General features: G+C 33.8%; 2 protein-coding genes across 3 annotated transcripts in view; both read right to left on the reverse strand.

Moving 5' to 3' along the window:
- Positions 1 to 4,982: 4,982 nt before the first annotated feature.
- Positions 4,983 to 10,835, reverse strand: LOC135207841 (gamma-interferon-inducible lysosomal thiol reductase-like). Its single transcript, XM_064239701.1, has 5 exons — positions 10,730 to 10,835; positions 10,272 to 10,412; positions 8,826 to 8,996; positions 5,736 to 5,882; positions 4,983 to 5,277 (listed from the first exon to the last, which is right to left on the reverse strand). Exons 2-5 carry the CDS (start codon positions 10,305 to 10,307, stop codon positions 5,179 to 5,181), a joined length of 453 nt encoding a protein of 150 aa, XP_064095771.1. The 5' UTR covers positions 10,308 to 10,412; positions 10,730 to 10,835; the 3' UTR covers positions 4,983 to 5,178.
- A 4,768-nt stretch (positions 10,836 to 15,603) lies between these two features.
- LOC135207842 (carbohydrate sulfotransferase 3-like) overlaps positions 15,604 to 20,000 on the reverse strand; it is an 11,031-nt gene continuing 6,634 nt past the window's right edge. For both annotated transcript variants that reach the window (XM_064239702.1, XM_064239703.1), the window contains exons 3-5: positions 17,257 to 17,854; positions 17,025 to 17,129; positions 15,604 to 15,900 (exon numbers count right to left, since the gene is read on the reverse strand). In XM_064239702.1, the coding sequence (XP_064095772.1) occupies positions 15,645 to 15,900; positions 17,025 to 17,129; positions 17,257 to 17,854 (959 nt within the window). In that variant the 3' untranslated portion in view covers positions 15,604 to 15,644. The remainder of the gene's footprint in view (positions 15,901 to 17,024; positions 17,130 to 17,256; positions 17,855 to 20,000) is intronic.

Genomic DNA, 20,000 nt, shown 5'->3' on the forward strand with positions numbered 1-20,000 from the left:
CCAAATCAACGCGGTTCGAGATCGCTGCTACGAGCAGCCTTTTATCTCTCTCTCTCTCTCTCTCTCTCTCTCTCTCTCTCTCTCTCTCAGTATTACCTCTGACGGCCAGGAAATGGAAGACACATTATGAGTGGAACAGAAAATTGAAATACCCTTCCGATGAGTCCATTCATGAATTTTTTTATTTACGCACTGCGAAGGACGTCATTTCTACTATTCTTTTAATTCCCCATTGATGGAAATTCATTCATGAATTCTTTTTTTTACGCACCAGGTGAGATGCGTGACGTCATTACCATCCTCCTAATTAATGAGATTTTTTCAAAAGTATAATTAGTGATGGTGGAAGATTATAATAAGAGTTAGATTATTCTAGTTTTAATTCTAATTCAGGAAATAATATTAGAACTTTAATAGACGAGATTAAGCAAGTCGAATGTTTTAGAGAGAGAGAGAGAGAGAGAAGAGAGAGAGAGAGAGAGAGAGAGATACACATTATTTGCAAATTACTCGTTGAGGGCCAACGGTTTTCAGTGTGTACGATATCATGCATCTTGTATATTATATTCTCTCTCTCTCTCTCTCTCTCTCTCTCTCTTCTCTCTCTCTCTCTCTCTCTCTCTCTGTATATATATATATATATATATATATATATATATATATATATATATATGTATGTATGTATGTATGTATATATAATTCTGTGTGTATATAATAGAGAGAGAGAGATAGAGAGAGAGAGAGAGAGAGATAGCCAGCCTTCGCAATCTTCCAATCTAAGATCTTTTAACATCGAGAAGATTTGCGCTAATAGCCGGAGAATTTATTATTTTTTTTTTTAATGATACTTTTCGTAACTTTTTATTTTTTTTTCAGGATTTCCTCATTTCTCGAAATCCCGGATTAGACTTCTGTCGAAAAGGAAAAGAAACAGAAAAGAAAAAACTTCGGAATAAGAAATAGCAGATGAGAAGTTTTAACTATTTTGAAACTTCTGGTGGCTGAGTTTTTTACGTTCTATGGAGAGAGAGAGAGAGAGAGAGAGAGAGAGAGGGAGGAACTAGAATTGAGAATACACTCATTTCATTATTATTATAATTATAATTATTATTATTATTATTATTATTATTATTATTATTATTATTATTATTATTATTATTATTATTATTATTATTTGGAACAAGAATCCTATTCATATGAAACAAACCCACAGCTAATAATAATAATAATAATAATAATAATAATCTCCCGCAGAAAATAACAAAACAGTAACCTCTAAAACAACGTCCAGAATTCATTACCTCTAAACCCAAGTGCTGATTTCCCTCGAGTGACAGAAAGGCGGTGACTGATTCACCTAAGTTCGTAAAACTCAATCCAGGCATAACAGAATACTAAACTCATCCTGACGTCAAATCCTACGAGGAATGATCTGATCCTTCGCAGGACCTCGTGGAATCCTACGAGGAAATATTTCATCCAAGGGCTGCTTCTAATTAGGGCGTGGTGTTGGTTCCTGAGCCCGATTGGGTTCCCTGGGGGGTGGGGGGTGGTGGGTTTATTTGGGTCTGTTTATGTTCATAATTATGTTTATTAATCATATGCATGTGTATATATATAAACACACGTATATATTATATATATAATGCGCAAGTGTTGTGGTGTATATGTACGTATGTGTATGTATATATTATTCTCCTACCTATGAATACATGAACTATGGAAATTGAAGCTTATAGGAGTAACTTATAGAAAATAGGTATGCTAGAATATTTTTCCCCACTTTATTTCATTACGAATATTTTCCATGATGGGAAAAAACATCCACCTGATGTTTATTATTCCCTTCATAAAATAGAAGAAAAATGATGTTGGAGAATTAAAAAAAGTAGTAAAATATCAAATTTCCTTTTCGTGTCTAAAGGGAAAAATAAGTCTTGATATATGACGTTAATTCTATCATCCCACTCCTATCCCCTACCCCCTCTAAAAATACTACTTTTGGATCGTGTCCAAATCTTGTCTTTTTAGAAAATAACTTTTTTATTCGTGTCTAAATCCTGCCTTTTTATTTCGTTACATGAAAAATTATATCTTTTCAATATTCTTTGGTTTACCATTTCCCAAAATAAACGTGGAAAAAAGTGCCAAGTTTTAAAAAAACCCGTCTTTTGTATAAACCCATTTTTAAAAAATGCATTTTCCAATAATATTTTTTCTTTTTTGACTGACCGGAAGCTGGACGTCACCAAAAAAAATGAAAAAAATTTCCAATCCAAAAACTATTCATCCGTTCCATCAAAATTGACGCTAGAGAGAGAGAGAGAGAGAGAGAGAGAGAGAGAGAGAGAGAGAGAGAGAGAGAGAGAGAGAGAGAGAGAAAGGTGCCTTTATCTAAATCCAGAAACCTTGTTTTCTCATCTTTGCTGGAAACTATTTTTGGGGTGAACATTTTCTGCCGATGGTGGAAATTCACGATTCTGAACTTTGGCTTTTTCAAACTATTAGATTTTTGGTTTCGTCTCTTGAATTTTCATCATCATTTTGTTTTTTGTTTGCTTTGTCTGACGTTAATTTAATTTTTTCTGGAAGAATCATCACCATCAGAAATACGGTAATTTTTTTTTCAATGGTGAAGTAAAATATTGATTCGTCTATCTTATAATTCAGAGGAAGTTATTGCATGCTCTCTCTCTCTCTCTCTCTCTCTCTCTCTCTCTCTCTCTGTAATAAGAAGTCTGATTACTATAGTGTCGTGTTTCTCTTGCTCTCTGTCTCTGTCTCTCTGTCTCTCTCTCTCTCACTCTCTCAATGAACAAATAAAATAACACTGAAGGTATTTCTTTGCAGAGAGAGAGAGAGAGAGAGAGAGAGAGGAGAGAGAGAGAGAGAGAGAGAGAATGGCAATTGTTTAGGACAATGAACTGGTTATACTTTAGAGAGAGAGAGAGAGAGAGAGAGAGAGAGAGAGAGAGAGAGGCGAAGAGCAATAGTTTCTGACAAAGAACAAATAACACTGAAAGTATTTGTTGCATACACACAGACACACACACACACACACCACACACAAAGAGAGAGAGAGAGAGAGAGAGAGAGAGAGAGAGAGAGAGAGAGAGAGAGACGAACACCAATTGTTATTTTGTCCTTTTGTTCTGTTTCTTAGCACCCAATTTCCGAGAACAGTCTAACAATTGGACTCGCCTGCTAATAATGGCGTCAGCCAGACATTGGTCTGCTTTCGTTTCTGGAAGAAGATGAGAAGTTTAAATAAATAAACATTCGTAAGCAAATGAAAAAAAAAAAAAGAGAAAAACTTTCTTTGCTTTCCATTCCTCGTGAATTGACTCGAAGGAAAAGCAAGATTAATGAGATGAGAGGAATTTGGGGGGATTGGGGAATGGGGGGAAGGGGGTAGGACTTCATTAAGAAGCACAATAATATTTTTGGTATAGTTTTTCGTTTGGTTCGAATATAGTATTATATATACATACATATATATATATATATATATATATATATATATATATATATATATATATAGTACACACACACACACATATATATATATATATATATATTATATAATATATATATATATATATATTAGGTGAATATAGAAAGTGAGTTCAATTTTGTATGAAAATAATTAGAATAATGAGACAATGCACTGATGTAAAGCTTTCTCTCTCTCTCTCTCTCTCTCTCTCTCTCTCCCTCTCTCTCTCTCTCTCTCTCCCTCTCTCTCTCTCTCTCTCTCTCTCTCTCAGTGAGAGAGAGAATATCTTTCCGTAGCTCCTGTTTCTTTTGAGTTTTTAATTTTCTTTAATAAATACGATGACGGTTTTTTTTTTTTGAGAGAGAGAGAGAAAGCAAAGCAAACTGTGATTATCACTAACAATGAACCACTAATCTTTCCATCTATCTATAACAATACACGTAGCTCTCCCAAAAATTAATCTCCTGGGCTCCTGATCGAAGGAAAAATATTGAGTTCAATTTCTTATATAATAATTTCATTCTTTTCTTTATTACATTTTTTTAAATAGTTTTTTATTCCTTTTTGTAAGCTGTAATGTTGGGATATTGGTAATCTTCGTATCAAAATATGAGTTCAGTTTATATATATATGTATATATATCTATATCTATATACATTGACCATCTGACCTTTTAACGCCATTAGCGACTCGTACCTCGGTGAATAATTCATCTGGCCTTTCGAAGACGCCGAAGAATCCTTCACACACTCAATTAAGTGTTTATTTAGCTGCTAATTGTCTCCTGATTATGGGACGTCTATTTCTTGCCCCGTTTTAATTTGGATACCTGTCAGACTGTGTGTATATAATATCATTTCAGTAGACTGTGCGGATCCGTCAGTATACGGTATATATATCTGTCGGTGGACATTACGTATACCCCAGTAGACTGTGCATATGTCATCAGATGGTGTATATCTGTCAGTATACGGTACATGTCTATTAATAGATGGTGCATATCTGTCAGCAAAACGGTATATTTACCGCAGTAGATGGTGCATATACTATGTCAGTTGATGGTACATATCTATTAGTAGACAGTACATATCTGTCAGTAAACGGCGCATATGACGGCAAATATGTATGTAGATGGTGCATATCTATCAGTAGATAGCACATATCTGTCACGATACTACCATTCAGTAGATGGTACATATACCTCAGTAGACAGTACAAATGTCATTACACGCTACATACCATTCAGTAGATGGTACATATGTTATTTGACGGTACATACTATTCAGTAGATGGTACATATACCTCAGTAGATAGTACATATGTCATTAGACGGTACATACCATTCAGTAGATGGTACATATCTGTCAGAGAACGGTACATATCTATCAGCAGATGGTACATATACCTCAGTAGACGGTACATATCTATCAGTAAACAAACACACGAGTCAAAGAAGCAGTACATTCTAGGATAAATCAATAAAGGCTGTAGGTTAATTCTTTACTAGCCAATAATGCACGACACAATTTGACTTTCAAAAAAAAATTGAGAAAGACCAATTTAACTCCAATTACTGACAAATTTAAAGAGAAATTATTTGACCTCTGGAGATTAAATCTGAATTTGATATGAATTCCAAAAGGCCTTTTTCCCCAAACATTATTTTTCTATTGAATGCCCATTTACAATTGGCAAATGGGGGGCGGTGTCCCCTGGTATGTCCGGCAGACTAGGCCAGTGAGGTCAGTCTGGGCTTCGTCCAAATGTTCTTGGGTGAAAACCTGTGGAAATAAAATATATTATTTAAAAACAAGTTAATCATAAATATCCTAGTGTAAATTCATTAAAAGCTACTATGACTCAACTGGATATTACAATGACCTCATTATACATATGATGATACCTCACAGTGAAATATATTAACTCATCACAAGCTACAATGACTCAACTGGATATTACAACGAGTTCATTGTACATATGATGATACCCCAAATTAAAATTTATTAACTCGTCACAAGCTACAATGACTCAACTGGATATTTCAATGACTTCATTGTGTGTACGCTGATACCCCAAAGAGAAATCAATACCCACATCATTTATAATGATCCAGGGTACGTAATTGGGCACGGGTCATTGTAATGACTTAGTGTAATTCATTACAAGCTACAATGACTAAACTACATATTAAAATTTCATTGTGCATACGATGATGCCCGAAAGAAAAATCAATACCTACGTCATTTATAATGATCCAGGGTATGTAGTCGGGCACGGGGTCCAGTGAGTTCTGCCTGACCCCGCTCTCATGGAGTAATTGCTGACCTTCCACTGAGCCTGCGCATGCGTCGATCGGCGACCAGGCCACGCCCACATGGGCGGCGCACTGATTAAGGTAAAGTTTAAAAAAAAAATTGAGGGAAAAAGAATTTAAATTCTTTTATTATTTGCTTTTGAGAGAAAAAAAAATTGAGGTCTAAGTGAATTCTAATTTATTTATGTTTTTGAGAGAAAAATTAATTCATTATCTATATTTATGTTTATTAGAAAAATTAATTCTATTTATTGTTTTTTTATTTTTGAATTTGAAGGAACAAAATCAATTTTTTAATTAGCTGTAATATATTTATTATATTTTTATTGCATCTTAAGCTCATTTAGGTAAGTTGGGTATATGCTACTATAGAGTAAGCCTCGTTTTGAGAGAGAGAGAGAGAGAGAGAGGAGAGAGAGAGAGAGAGAGGAGAGAGAGAGAGTATCAATAGCCCCCTCTTTTGTCAAAGAAAAATCACAGCAGGACTTTGGGTTTATCTAATGAAACTGAAAAAATATGGAGAGAGAGAGAGAGAGAGAGAGAGAGAGAGAGAGAGAGAGAGAGAGAGAGAGAGTATTGAACCCTCTTTTGACATAAGGGAAAACCCACCAGAACTTCTTTGGCCTTATCTAATGAGAAAGAAAAATCAGGTATATATAAAAAATAAAATAAAAAAACTTCACCTTGCGTTATCCATTTATCTTCGTGTCAGGTTTGGCTCGGTGGCATATCTAAAAAAAAATAATAAAAAAAAACAAATTCTCCAACCCACGAACAAGTTCCCCCTTCATTTAAAAATAATAATAAATATAAAAGAAAGACCTTATCCAAACTGCTTATCAGGCTGACCTGTCGCATTTGCTGAAAATAATAATAATAATAAAAAAAGCTCTTCCAGACGTGAGTAATGTTTTTCCCCAGAAAGACATTATTCACGTCTAGAGAAACATATTTTTTAAGTTAATATGACAGGGACTTCCGGTCCAGAAAAAAAAACAAGATATAATTAAAAATTATGATAATCTTCGATATTTTTATACGTTCAGTCGATTTTACGTATCTCTGAATGAATTTGAATAAAAAAAGTTTTTTTCTTGAAATATATTTTTATCATTTTTCACTAAATAAGTTTTTTTTATTGGGAATAACTACATTAATTCCTAGTGATATATTTCTCGTTTTATCAAAGGTATAGGAATATTGGAATGTGTTGGCGCCAGATGTATGATGAAATAGGAATTTTTTCATTTATGTTTTTCAATCTGTATTGTTATACAAAATTTTCTTTATACCTTGACAATTTATGTATATATATATATATATATATATATATATATATATATATATATATATATATTATTACATATATATATATATATATATATATATATATATTATATATATAATATATATATATAATATATATATATATATATATATATATATATAAGGGCAGAAGCAGGGTACTATGTCGTACCTCTAAGTAAATGGGATACATCCACAAGAAGTAAAATCCTCTTGTATATATATATATATAATATATATATATATATATATATATATATATATAGATATATAATATATATATATATAGATATATATATATATAGATATATATATATATCTATATATATATATATATATATATATATATATATATATATATATACATATAGATATAAATATATATATATATATATATATATATATAGATATATATATATATATATATATATTATTATATATATACATATATATATATATATATATATATATATATATATATATATATTATTATTATATATATATATAATATATATATATATATATATATATATATATATATATATATTTCCTGACGAAATTTACTTAATAAACCGATTTCACACATTTTAGATATTTTTCAGGGGTCCAAATATATTTTTCTTTCGGGGGTAAAATACCCCAAATTGAAGTGTGTTTTCCTTGGTCAGCCAAAAGAATTGAGTTTCCCCACAACGCTTATGCCAAGTAATCCACTATATTTTCGTTTTAATGTAATCTTGGTCCGGCCAGATTGCATTAAGATAATAAGTTCCTGGAGGGACAGATACCCCCCGAAAAAATATTTGTCTTTATTTTTAATTTTTAATTTTTAACTTTCATTTTCTCATATTTTAATTTTGATACATTTATATATATTTTTTTAATATTTCAAAAATTCGTTTTTAATCATATTAAATATTCACTTATTCTTTATTCTGTATCAACACATTAGAAATTTTATTTATCTATATTCATCTTCTATATGGTCTGTTTCCATTTCAATTGTGGATATTAATGATCTCTCTCTCTCTCTCTCTATCTCTCTCTCTCTCTCTCTCTCTCTCTCTCTCTCTCTTCTCTCTCTCCTCTCTCTCTCTCTCAGATCTGTGTGTGCGTGTGTGTGTAAAACGTTTGCACTAATCCCATAGTCTCCCATCCATTAAGGGAAGTGCTTGTCGAAGCCAACTTCAGATGAAGCAGCCATTAGCTTTTGAACTCATTATCAACTGTATTGTTTATTTATTTCTCCCAGTTTACTGATAAATAAATAAATAAATAAAATAAAATAAATAAATAAATAAATAAATAAATAAATAAATAAATAAATAAATGTGTAAGTAGATTTATAAACGAAGATAGAGAGAGACTTACCAGACATAAAATGTAATAAAAAATATATTAGTTTGATAAACTGGTTCGAGACTGACTGATAATAATGCGCGACAGTAAAGAGAGAGAGAGAGAGAGAGAGAGAGAGAGAGAGAGAGAGAGAGAGAGAGAGAGAGAGAGAGAGAGGTGGGACGTTCGTAGCACGATGAAGACGAGAAATTGTCGATGTATAGTTTTAAAAGCGTTTTATTTTTTTTTGAGTTGTCCAAAAATAGGAATAATATTTATCAAAATAAATGATAATCATTTAGCTGATAAATCTGGCGTTCAGGAGGAGGAGGAGGAGGAGGAGGAGGAGGAGGAGAAATAAAAACCACTTACAATCTCGCCTACTACAGGTGGGAAAATCGAACTCATAAGACAGATACTGAAATCCACAAAAGTGTCCGGGTTATCAATGTACTTTCGGGCGCATTCTACCACCATGTTCCCGTGGCATTCCTCCGACCCGTGCTGACAGCTGAATTCGTACCCTTCGCCCACGGGAGTCTCCTGTAGGAGGGCAGGACCTTTGATGATTACAGTATATAGAAAATAACTTGGAGAAATTCATATCTATTTAATCAATCCCTTCATAACTTCATTTTTATCAATACATCTCGTAGTAATTATATAATTGATGCTTGCTAATATTCATGTATAATTAGTAAATTGTATCAAACGTCTTAGTTATTTTAGAGAATTATTTGTCAATACATCTCGTAGGAATAATATTATTTATGCTTGCTAATATTATGTATGATCAGTAAATTGCATCAAAAGTCTTAGAGGATTATCAAAACTGATTAAAATCTAATTTATTTAGAGAATGATCAAAACTGATTAAAATCTAATTATTTTAGAGAATGATAAAAACTGATCAAAATCTACCTTGTCGAAACAGTCAAGTTGCAATGGATGACGATTCTAACTCACCACCTGTTCGACTGTTCATTTCTCCCAAGTACCAAACTCCATTTTTGTTTTTCATTCATTATCTGTTAATTATTATTATCTCGCTTTCCACTGTTAATTTTTCCCACGCACCCAGTGCCTCTCTTTTATGTTTCATCTTTTCTTTTCTCTCTCGTCTTTGGAGGTAAATGTCATTTTTAATTGCATTTCTTACCATATCAACAACTTCTTGGAATTATACCTAAAGCTTAGTTATTCCAGTTTTAGAAACTTTAAGATGACTTGATTGACTTTAGGTAAATTTCACAATGAATTTATCTTAGGCTTTAGGAGGACTTTTTTTTATCTGACCCATAACAATCTTGTACATTTGACCTAATTCAATACTTGACTTAAATTATCATGTGACCTGCTTTAACATTTGACCTAACTTAACGTTTGACCTTATTCAACAATTGGCCTAATTTAACAATTTACCTAATGTAACATTTGACCTGATTTAACATTTGGTCTACTTTTACATTTGACCTAAGTTAACATTTGACCTAAGTTAACATTTGACCTAATTTAACATTCCACCTGATTTAACATTTGGCCTGATTTATCATCTGACCTGATTTAACATTTGACCTGATTTAACTTTTGGCCTGATTTAACATTTGACCTAACTTAACATTTGAACTTTGTTAACATTTGACCCAACTTAACATTGGACCTTAACATATGACCTAATTTAAGATTTGACCTAACTTAACATTGGATCTTACTTAACATATGACCTAATTTAAGATTTGACCTAACTTAACATTTGACCTAACTTAACATTTGACATAATTTAAAATTTGACCTAATCAAACATTTGACCTCCCTGACCTCGACGTTGCCGTAGGCGTTGAAATCAACCAGCATGATCTCCCGAAGGTTCTCCCATGTTGGCCCGAGTTGCTTGGAGACGAAAGCAATACTGTCTGGGCACAGGGTCTCCACGAAGACTGTCACCTTCACCGGATCAGCCTGAGGAAAGGTGAGAATTATGGGTAATTTTTAAGGTTGTTCTAGCCTTCTGTCTAAGCTAAGGTTAGAATCATGGGTCACTTTTAAAGATCGTCTTATTATCCACTTCGAAATCGAACAGTGTCTTCAACGTGAGATTTTTGACAGGAGAAATATTTTCTGAATGCTAGGATATATATATAGTATGTATATATATATATATATATATATATATATATATATATATATATATATATATATATATATATATATATATATGTATGTATGTGTGTGTGTGCATGTGTGTGTGTGACAGAAACAAGCAGGCGCCACATTACCTGTGCATTCACGCAGGTGCCAATTAGTCCCACTAAGACCAGGAGGACCACAAGCACTTCTCTGATACACCTTCGACTCTCATTGTCAGCAGAACACTAAAGGGTTTTTTTTTTTAATCAGAGAAAATGAGGAGGAGGGATGAGTTTCCTGTTATCTTATCCGTCTTCTTTTTTCTACGTTCTTTTTATTTTTATTTTTTGGGGCTGAAATTTTTTTTTTATTATGAATATGATTAGTTTTTTGTTTCAGTGACGTGTAAGTTTGATGTCAGTATTCTGCTGGACACGTAAACAATCAATCTCCTCCTCCTCCTCCTCCTCCTCCTCCTCCTCCCCTCCTCCTCCTCCTCCTCCTTCCTCCTCCTCATATTACTACCCTCTCCTGAACAAGCAATTTAAACCCAGGTACAATATCGTCAGATTTACGAATATTTTTCCCTAATCTCTTCTTCGTCCTGAGCGATTCCCTTTGTGTCTGGAATCCGTTCCCGATATATCTCTGCGCTTATTGAACAGGTGCGGCTCCCGTTGCTAATTGTGGACTGCGTATGAATGGTCTGGAACTTCCAGAGAGAGAGACACGTGCAATTGTTCAGCCAAGTCCTGTCAAAAGCGTTGCAACGCAACTGAATTATTATTGTTATTATTAAAGCCCGAGCTCAGACGTATATATATATATATATATATATATATATATATATATATATATATATATATATATATATATATACATACATATATATATATATATATATATATATATATATATATATATATATATATATATATATATATATATATATATATCCCTTGTGTCAATGTTACAGGAGACATTCTTCGAGTGGGTCATATTCACATAATCAGTAGGGGGCCTTTGTAGGGTATAGGAGGGAGGTAGAGTGGTTCCAAGAGAGGGAGAGGGAACCCAGGAGGGGTATGAGAGTGAGGAGGACGGTCTAGGGGAGAGGGGGAGAGGTGAGAGGGAAGGGGGGGGGGACGTGAGGAATCCCTCTAAAAGACGTGAGGAGCTGGAAATGTAATCCGGACGAATTCCTTTCAAGGTTCCTCTCACGAAGAAAAAATAGGGGAGGCGCTTTGTCACCCGAGATGATATATGAGACCGTGAATGTTGTTGTTGCTGTTAAAGATGCGCTGGAAATGCTCTCTCTCTCTCTCTCTCTCTCTCTCTCTCTCTCTCTCTCTCTCTCTCTTCCTTACACACACACCCACACCCACACTCATACATATACTGGCTTTCAATGTCTGGCTGTTTTGAGTTCTGAGGTGCAGGAGTCTCTCTCTCTCTCTCTCTCTCTCTCTCTCTCTCTCTCTCTCTCTCTCTCTCTCTCTCTCTCCTCGTCAATTTGGGTACAGAAGTATATTATCTTTTTAAAGTTATCATTTTTTCAAGTATATTTATCATTTTTTCGAGGTTATTATTTTTCAAGTTTATTATTTTTTTCAATTGTATTTTTTCAAGCTTTTTATTTTTTCAATAGTTTATTTACTATTGTTTAAAGTTAGGTTATTCATTGACAATCATCTTCACAGAGTTTCCTCAAGAGCCAATTATATTCTGTCAACAGTTGGCAATAACTGGCGAACTTCTTTTTTTTTTTAAAGTTAATGTATTCACGAAACAATATTTGCACAGATCATACCTTTCCACGTATAACTAATCATTATTTATCAACCTCACTCGTGCCTCGCTTATTCACAAAGGGAAAGTAATTACCTGTTTCTCCTTCCCGTGGATAAGTGTAATACGAATTAACAAATAATGAGAGAATGATAAATATCGAATGTAAGCAGAGTGAATTAACAAATGACGAGAGAATTACCAAAAGGTATCGTGATTGGTGGGAAAAATACTGAACCGGGTATTATTATTATTATAATAATTTGTGAGATTATGAAGAAATCATTCATTCATACATACATACATACATACATATCTTAAAGGGACGGTAGTGAATTGTTAATTTCAGCTTTTTCCGGTTAGAGACAAGTCAGTTAGAGACAAGCGCTGGATTCCTCGAAGATGCTGAAATGAAAAAAACAGACATGATAGATTACCAATGCACTTTGAGGTCGATGACGCTCCGAAGATCACGGACTTCGGGCATGGAGCACCCGGGTGTGTTTGTTATGTGTTCGTAACGAACAGTAAGTGACATTTGTTATGGGGGGATAAGTGCTAATAGGGAGGACTCACTGATTGCTTGTGACAGTGTGTGGAACATGCCTGGAAGAGGTGTTGCGAGGTGTTGCAGATCCATCGAATCAGGTAACGTAAGAAATGACTTTGAAAAGTTAACCTTTGAAGTGATAATTATTGGGTCTAGAAAAAGAGAAGTGTGGTGCTGTACACATTCCTTTTAACTAACTTTCATGGTTAAAGTGGTGTTATAATTATGGTCTCTTTATTTCAGATGGATTCGAAGTCACCATATAGAAAAATGGATTCTCTAAGACTTCTATTGACTTATTAAAATATTATGAATAGTCGGACATAATGAGATAAGAGGGGGTACTTACTTAAATATGATTTTGAGAGGAAACGATAGTTTAACGTTTTTTGGGGGGTCAGAGTTAATTCATTTTAATCCATTTTATTAATTGATTTTATTCCATTTTAATGTTAGCTAATTTGGGAAATAAGATTATATTTTTGTAACTTCGGGAATTTATTTGCATAGCTCGCTTTTCAGCCAACTCTCCAGAATGATCGGCAACGAACGAGGGTAGGTTTAGTCGCCAGTAGCAGTTTGTTTCATTATGTTTAAACGAGTGTCATTTGGCCTTAAAAACTCGTTCAAGACATACATACATACATACATACATACATACATACATACATACATACATACATACATACATACATACATACATACATACATACATACATATACATATATTTTATGAGGTTCCATTGATATAGAATTTTAGGAGATAACAATTTTGTGAATTCAAAATAGACAAAGCTTTCTAGTTACAAGCCTGTATGCTGAGAGAGAGAGAGAGAGAGGATGTATACTTCATGTGAACATATCATTAATATATATTAGATAAATACATTGTCTGGGGAAAAGAGAGAGAGAGAGAGAGGATGTATACTTCATGTGAACATATCATTAATATATATTAGATAAATAACATTGTCGGGGAAGAAAGAGAGAGGAGAGGGAGAGAGAGAGAGAGAGAGAGAGAGAGAGAGAGAGAGAGAGAGAGAAACACACTCACCGTTTTAGTGAAGGGGGAAAATTTATGATAATTCAGATGAAGGTAATCCACATGCTTGAATCAGATTCCAAAGCAATGCTGAGCTAATTGAATTCCGTGTGTGGAAAGTGGGATTAGCCGGGCACAGGTAATTAGATGCAATTAGCTGAAGGCGTTGTATGAGGTCGGTTCTCGAATGAGCAATTCAGAGATTTCTGTTATAATATTTATTCTAATTATTTTTTAAATTTATTCTCTTCTTCTTTAATATACATGTCCATATATATACATATATAATATATTTTATTAATTAGATATAAGTATCTTATATCATAATAATATATTATATTGATGTGTGTGCGTGTGTGTGTGTGTGTGTGTGTGTGTATGTATATGTAAAATATATATATATATATAATATATATATATATATAGATATATGTATAATATATATGATATATATATATATCTATATATATATATATATATATATATATATATATATATATATATTGTATATATATGTGTGTATATATATGATATATATATAGAAGAGAGAGAGGGGGAGAGAGAGAGAGAGAGAGAGACAGAGAGAGAGAGAGAGAGAGAGAGAGAGAGAGAGAGAGAGAGAGAGTGTGTGTGTTAAAACATGTCTCCATCTGTGCAAATCTAATCCATAAAGGGGATTACGGGATTACTGTGTAATCGCGAATTCGTGTCCAGCTGACGGTAATCTGCTAATGGTATTGACAATGCTAATCCCCATTATAATAAGTACCCATAATCTCTGTCATTCATGTGTGACCTTGGGTTATGTGACGCCATTCTATTATAAAGGTTATTTCTTTCCTGATACTTTGCATGAAGTGTAATTCATTACATTATCGTAATCTCACGTTGTTAATTTATCATATTTAATTCTATTGGAATTAGTTTGTAATATTTACTATCCAGAGAGAGAGAGAGAGAGAGAGAGAGAGAGAGAGAGAGAGAGAGAGAGAGAGAGAGAGAGAGAGAGAGAGAGGTAATTTGTGAACGTATTTTCCTCAGTAAATGTTGAACTACTTTCATAATGAACTGAGAGAGAGAGAGAGAGAGCGCAGCACAATCACATAATGATTCTTTACTTTCTCTATTGGCTCTTATTTACGTTTGTTTTTGCTCGTTTTTCCTTGACATTTGACCTATTCTGACCATGAAGGTTCACTGACCTTTTTCAGACAATTCCAGTATATTTGCATCGGATAAAATTCAGTTTAAAGTCTTTAAAATAATAATAACTATCATAGTTACACCAAAGGATTAGAAGAGTTTTCTATATAAGTTTACCATTAAATAATGAAGGGTAATGTGTTCTATAATGTTATAATTCCAATTGAAAGAAAACGTAATTTGTATGGTAAACTATAATAATAACTTATCATCCTACATTTTAAACCTGGTTAGTTTACCATTAGTTATTATAGAGCCAATCAGAGTTTTTATTTAATTTTTTACCTGTTACAATAAAGGATATCGTATCTCGAAGCTATTAAATATTAAAAAATAAACAATATTAGTTCAAATAACTTGAATATTATAATTTAGGCCGAATTAATTTCCGGTTAATAAACAAAGGTATAAGAAAACAATTTACTTATTATTTAAAAAATCTTAAACTTTATTATACATCTAGCAACCAGCCAGGCACCAGTCAAGATGGCTTATCGTACGCAAACAGAGGATTCACGGACTTAATGTGCAATGGCACCGTATAATTCCTGGCCGATTCCAGATCCTGAAACACCCTGAACCCGATATTACTGATCACTGATCCACAAGCGTCTTGGATCACCTGGAGTTGATCGCCTGTGATGGCTGATCTCCATTTCTGGGGCATTTTTCTGGTGTTTCTCTTGGTGCCATAGGCGTCGTTTCTGTCCTTGCCTGTGGTCGACTTTTTTAGGAAGCTGTCGAGAAATAGAGAGAATAAAGAAAATAAAGAGAATAAAGATAATAATCAAAATAGGTGTCCTCAGTGGTTAGTATTCTTAGTCATTGGGTTTTTTGGTGGGATGTTTTTTTGCCATATTCTTGGTAACGTTTTTTTTAACAGGTGTATGGCTGAATTACCTTGGCAATGGGGAACTATATTCCGTTAATCTTCTGATTAATAATAATAATAATTGTAATAATAATAATAATAATAATAATAATAATAATAATAATAATAATAATAATAATAATAATAATAATAATAATAATAATAATAATAATAATAGTGAGAAAAGTGATGGACTCCTAAGGAGGCAGGATGCAATCCCGGAACCCCACACTATAAAAACCACCCAGTCGAAATGGCTGACTGATAAAAAAAAAAAAAAAAAAATAAGAATAATACTGTGTCCTTCACACTTTTATATAAAGATAAAGATGGCCTTTTAAAAAAGTAGAAGGAATACCTTTCAGAATAAAAAATATGAATTACCAAGATCTATTTAAGCTGTGTCATGTACTACTGTCATTGATAGAGTTAGTTATCTGTAGCATGATTTATGTGGATGGGCTGGCGTGTCCTTGAAACTTTAATTGTGGCGTATCAAATGTTATGTAGTGGGTATGTGCCACAAACAAAAATTTATTTTTTTTAAGGTTCTACTATATTTGACAATGTCTCATAAGAGGTGTATTGCGTTTCATATTTGACTGACTAATCTACTTACGTGATAAGTAAAATTAAGGAAGTTAGAATATTAATATAAAAATATTTTTTTAAAACGTTACTTTATGCCATATTTAAAAAGTACCCTTTACTATTCTGAATCTTAGTGTTAAATCCATGTAATTTCTCAATTACTTTTACTGTGTGTGACAGTCACCAAATGCAGAATATCACCTCCAATTTATGCCAAACCGAGAAATGACAGAATAGCATAAAGCTGGTGACATAATAAGAGTACAGTACAGCTTAAAAATGACGCTCATACTCTTGATGGCCGAGTAGTCAAAGTCACTGTCTCTCATTTCTAAACCAAGGAATAATGAATTCGAATCAAAAGGGATTTGTGGCTCAATGTTCATGAAGTTTGATTACCTCCTTGTGGAAAGTGGGAGGTCGGTGTATCCCAGAAAGGAGTATATCTTTTTCGCCCAGCCCCACGGGTCATCGCACAGGTCTTCGTATCGCACTGCCATGTACCTGTAATGTTCTGGTAATAAAATCTCCAGCTCTCCACTAATTTGATGGTGTAATAAGCAAAAGCTTTATTTCATTCTGACTGAAAGAGTAAGATTTTTTTTTAAGCTTTCTGAATGATGCAACTCACTTCTCTGGGTACATTATCTTCAGCTCAAGACCATTATGAAGATCTTCAGTGAGCCAGCCACACGCCCTCTCGGCCGTAAGATTCCACCCCCTGTCCCACCCGGAAATGATGGAAGCCCTTGGATCCCTCACTAGCTGGATGACCTTCAGATTGACCTCCGGGTCGTGAAGAATCGCCTGCAGCCATGCAACCCTGGTCCTGATCGTCTTCACGACTCTCACGGACTTCTTCTTGCATCTGGAGTTGATGACCTCCCCCGTCAGGCAGGTTTGGTGGCGCCCGCACTGCTTGTAGAATTCTTTGAACACGAAGTTTGGGTTCCTGATGAAGGTGGAGAGGATCGGGTCCTTGATGTCACAGGTGAAGATGTCTCTGAGGCCCTTCATGGCAGACTTCTCTGTCAGGAGGTGCAGGGCTTCTATGTCGTGTAGTGGTTCGAAGAAGTAGACTGTCTTTGATTGGGATGTCAGGAGACCCCCTAGGAAACTGGAGCCACTGCGTCCCATAGACGCCAGGAGGAGAACATTGTAAGGGAAGCGTCCTTTCTCCGCCCCAAGGGTCCTGTCCGTCCCTTCGCCCTCGGCACCCTCGTGGATATCTGCAGTAGGAGGGTGAAAAGGAGCCCAGTCAGGTTCTCGCAAAGGCTATGACTGAGATTTTACAGCACCCAGTTCCAGATACACTGACTGACATGAAAACCAATTGGTCCTCTTCAAATGATTAAGTCATCTTCACCTCATCAGCTTGGCTGAAAATGTCATGGCCATCAGATCTACGACTGTATTGATGAAATTTAATGGACTTATACCGATTTGAATATCAAATCAGTTAAGTTAATCTCCTAAACTGTCTTATGATCTTATTATTAGACTTAGATATATTGAAAATTAATAGAAAATTAAAAAATAATAGAAAATTCACTTACGTGCCTCGGTTATCTTGAAACTCAAAATAATTTTTCCATCTCTACAATCTTTTATAAAAAAGCATCAAATTCTAAGCTTTTTCAAATTTTAATTTCACATATATATATGCCTTAAAGGACTGCACATTTTCAAGACGTTAATTACCCAAACCAATAAACTATGATTTAACTTCTGAAGAACTCTTTGGACATTCGTGTACAAAATCATATCAGAGTTTTGAAACGGGGAATCATCATTTCGATAGCCATGGAGATTTGGCCGTAATCATCTGTAACCTTTGAAGACACATTTCTTAATTCATATCCTTTCGGAATTCATGGGTTACAGAGGAAAGCATTTCTTGAAATATAATTAATGAAAGAAGGCAATAGTCCTCACATAAGTATAGAGTTAACCATTACATTTTAAGGTACAAAGACTCCCAAAAAAGGGGATATCTTCCATTTTCATCTGAAGTTAACAAAAATACGTATTCGTAGTCAGGTCGAAAGGTGAGAGGAATGTAATAATCTCCAACATATGCATATTTGGGGCTGTTTACTGACGACAGGTGTGCGCAGGTGATTTCCTATTGGCACGGGAGGATTTAATTACTTGCACCAATGTTGATGGTACACCTGAATTTTCACCCGAGAACCTGAAACGGTCGACATTTTTTTTTTTTTAAATTCCCCAGCTCGAATTTCAAAACGAATTTGAAACCATTTGGAGATGGCAGGTATCCTACCCGAGGCCTTAAGAGGGTGGGGCTCGGGTTGGGAGGGTGCGGGGAAGGAAAGGGGGGGGGGGGGCGATTGTGAAGAGTTATGATGATAATACGCGGCTGTGATGTTTTATATACGAAAATACTGGAGAGAGAGAGAGAGAGAGAGAGAGAGAGAGAGAGAGAGAGAGAGAGAGAGAGAGAGAGAAATAATAATAATCAATAACTTACAAATAACAATAAGGGTGGGTCCATATTCTCGTAAAAAAAATTTAATTGATGCAAAAAATTCGAAATAAATATACGGATATTTAGATTAATAATTAAATTTAAAATGATTCAATAAATATAGAAATAATTTTGAAAATTGACTAATTGAATGAATAAATATTAATAATTAATGGAAGAAATAAAAAATTGAGAAAATAAATGAGAAAACTATTTTATTAAATCATTTCAAAAATAATTTAATTAAATAATAAAAAAATGAATAAATAAATACTTGAATGACTGAATAAAATAATAAATTGAATGAATAAGTTAGATAACAAAAATCGGTCATAAATTCATACAAAACTACTGCGCATTTTGCAAAAGCAATTTGCTAGGCGGTGGTAAATGCAGTGATTTTAACTTCAAGGTCGAAAACACAATAGTGAATAAAAAAAAGAATTATTATATGTATGAATGACCAGTCACGGGGACCAGTGCAAGGAGGAACTACGCTTGGTTCGAACAAGCCATCCTTATATCTCTCTCTCTCTCTCTCTCTCTCTCTCTCTCTCTCTCTCTCTCTCTCTCTCTCTGAAGCAATAATCATGTATGGAACGAAGCAGTTTACATATACATATATTATATATATATATATATATATATATATATATATATATATATATATATATATATCATAGTATATAATATATGTGTGTGTGTCAATATCGTCCACAGGAGAAAAGAGAATAAAAGACTCTAGTAGCTCGATAATTTTGCCTTCCACCAGGCCTCTTCAAGAGCTTTATTTTAACTATATAAAGCTCTTGAAGAGGCCTGGTGGAAGGCGAAATTATCGAGCTACTAGAGTCTTTTATTCCTTCTCTTTTCTCCTGTGGACGATA

The sequence above is a fragment of the Macrobrachium nipponense genome, chromosome 34 (genome assembly GCF_015104395.2).
Source record: "Macrobrachium nipponense isolate FS-2020 chromosome 34, ASM1510439v2, whole genome shotgun sequence".
NCBI lineage: Eukaryota > Metazoa > Arthropoda > Malacostraca > Decapoda > Palaemonidae > Macrobrachium > Macrobrachium nipponense.

Bases quoted from the DNA above. Each gene is read 5' to 3' on its own strand.
- LOC135207841 (XM_064239701.1), bottom strand. From the start codon at position 10,307: ATGCTGGTTGATTTCAACGCCTACGGCAACGTCGAG. The intron at 8,997-10,271 runs GTCAGGGAGGTC...GCCCTCCTACAG, and splicing joins ACGCCTACGGCAACGTCGAG to GAGACTCCCGTGGGCGAAGG. The intron at 5,278-5,735 runs GTAGGTATTGAT...TTATTTCCACAG, and splicing joins CCTGGATCATTATAAATGAC to GTTTTCACCCAAGAACATTT.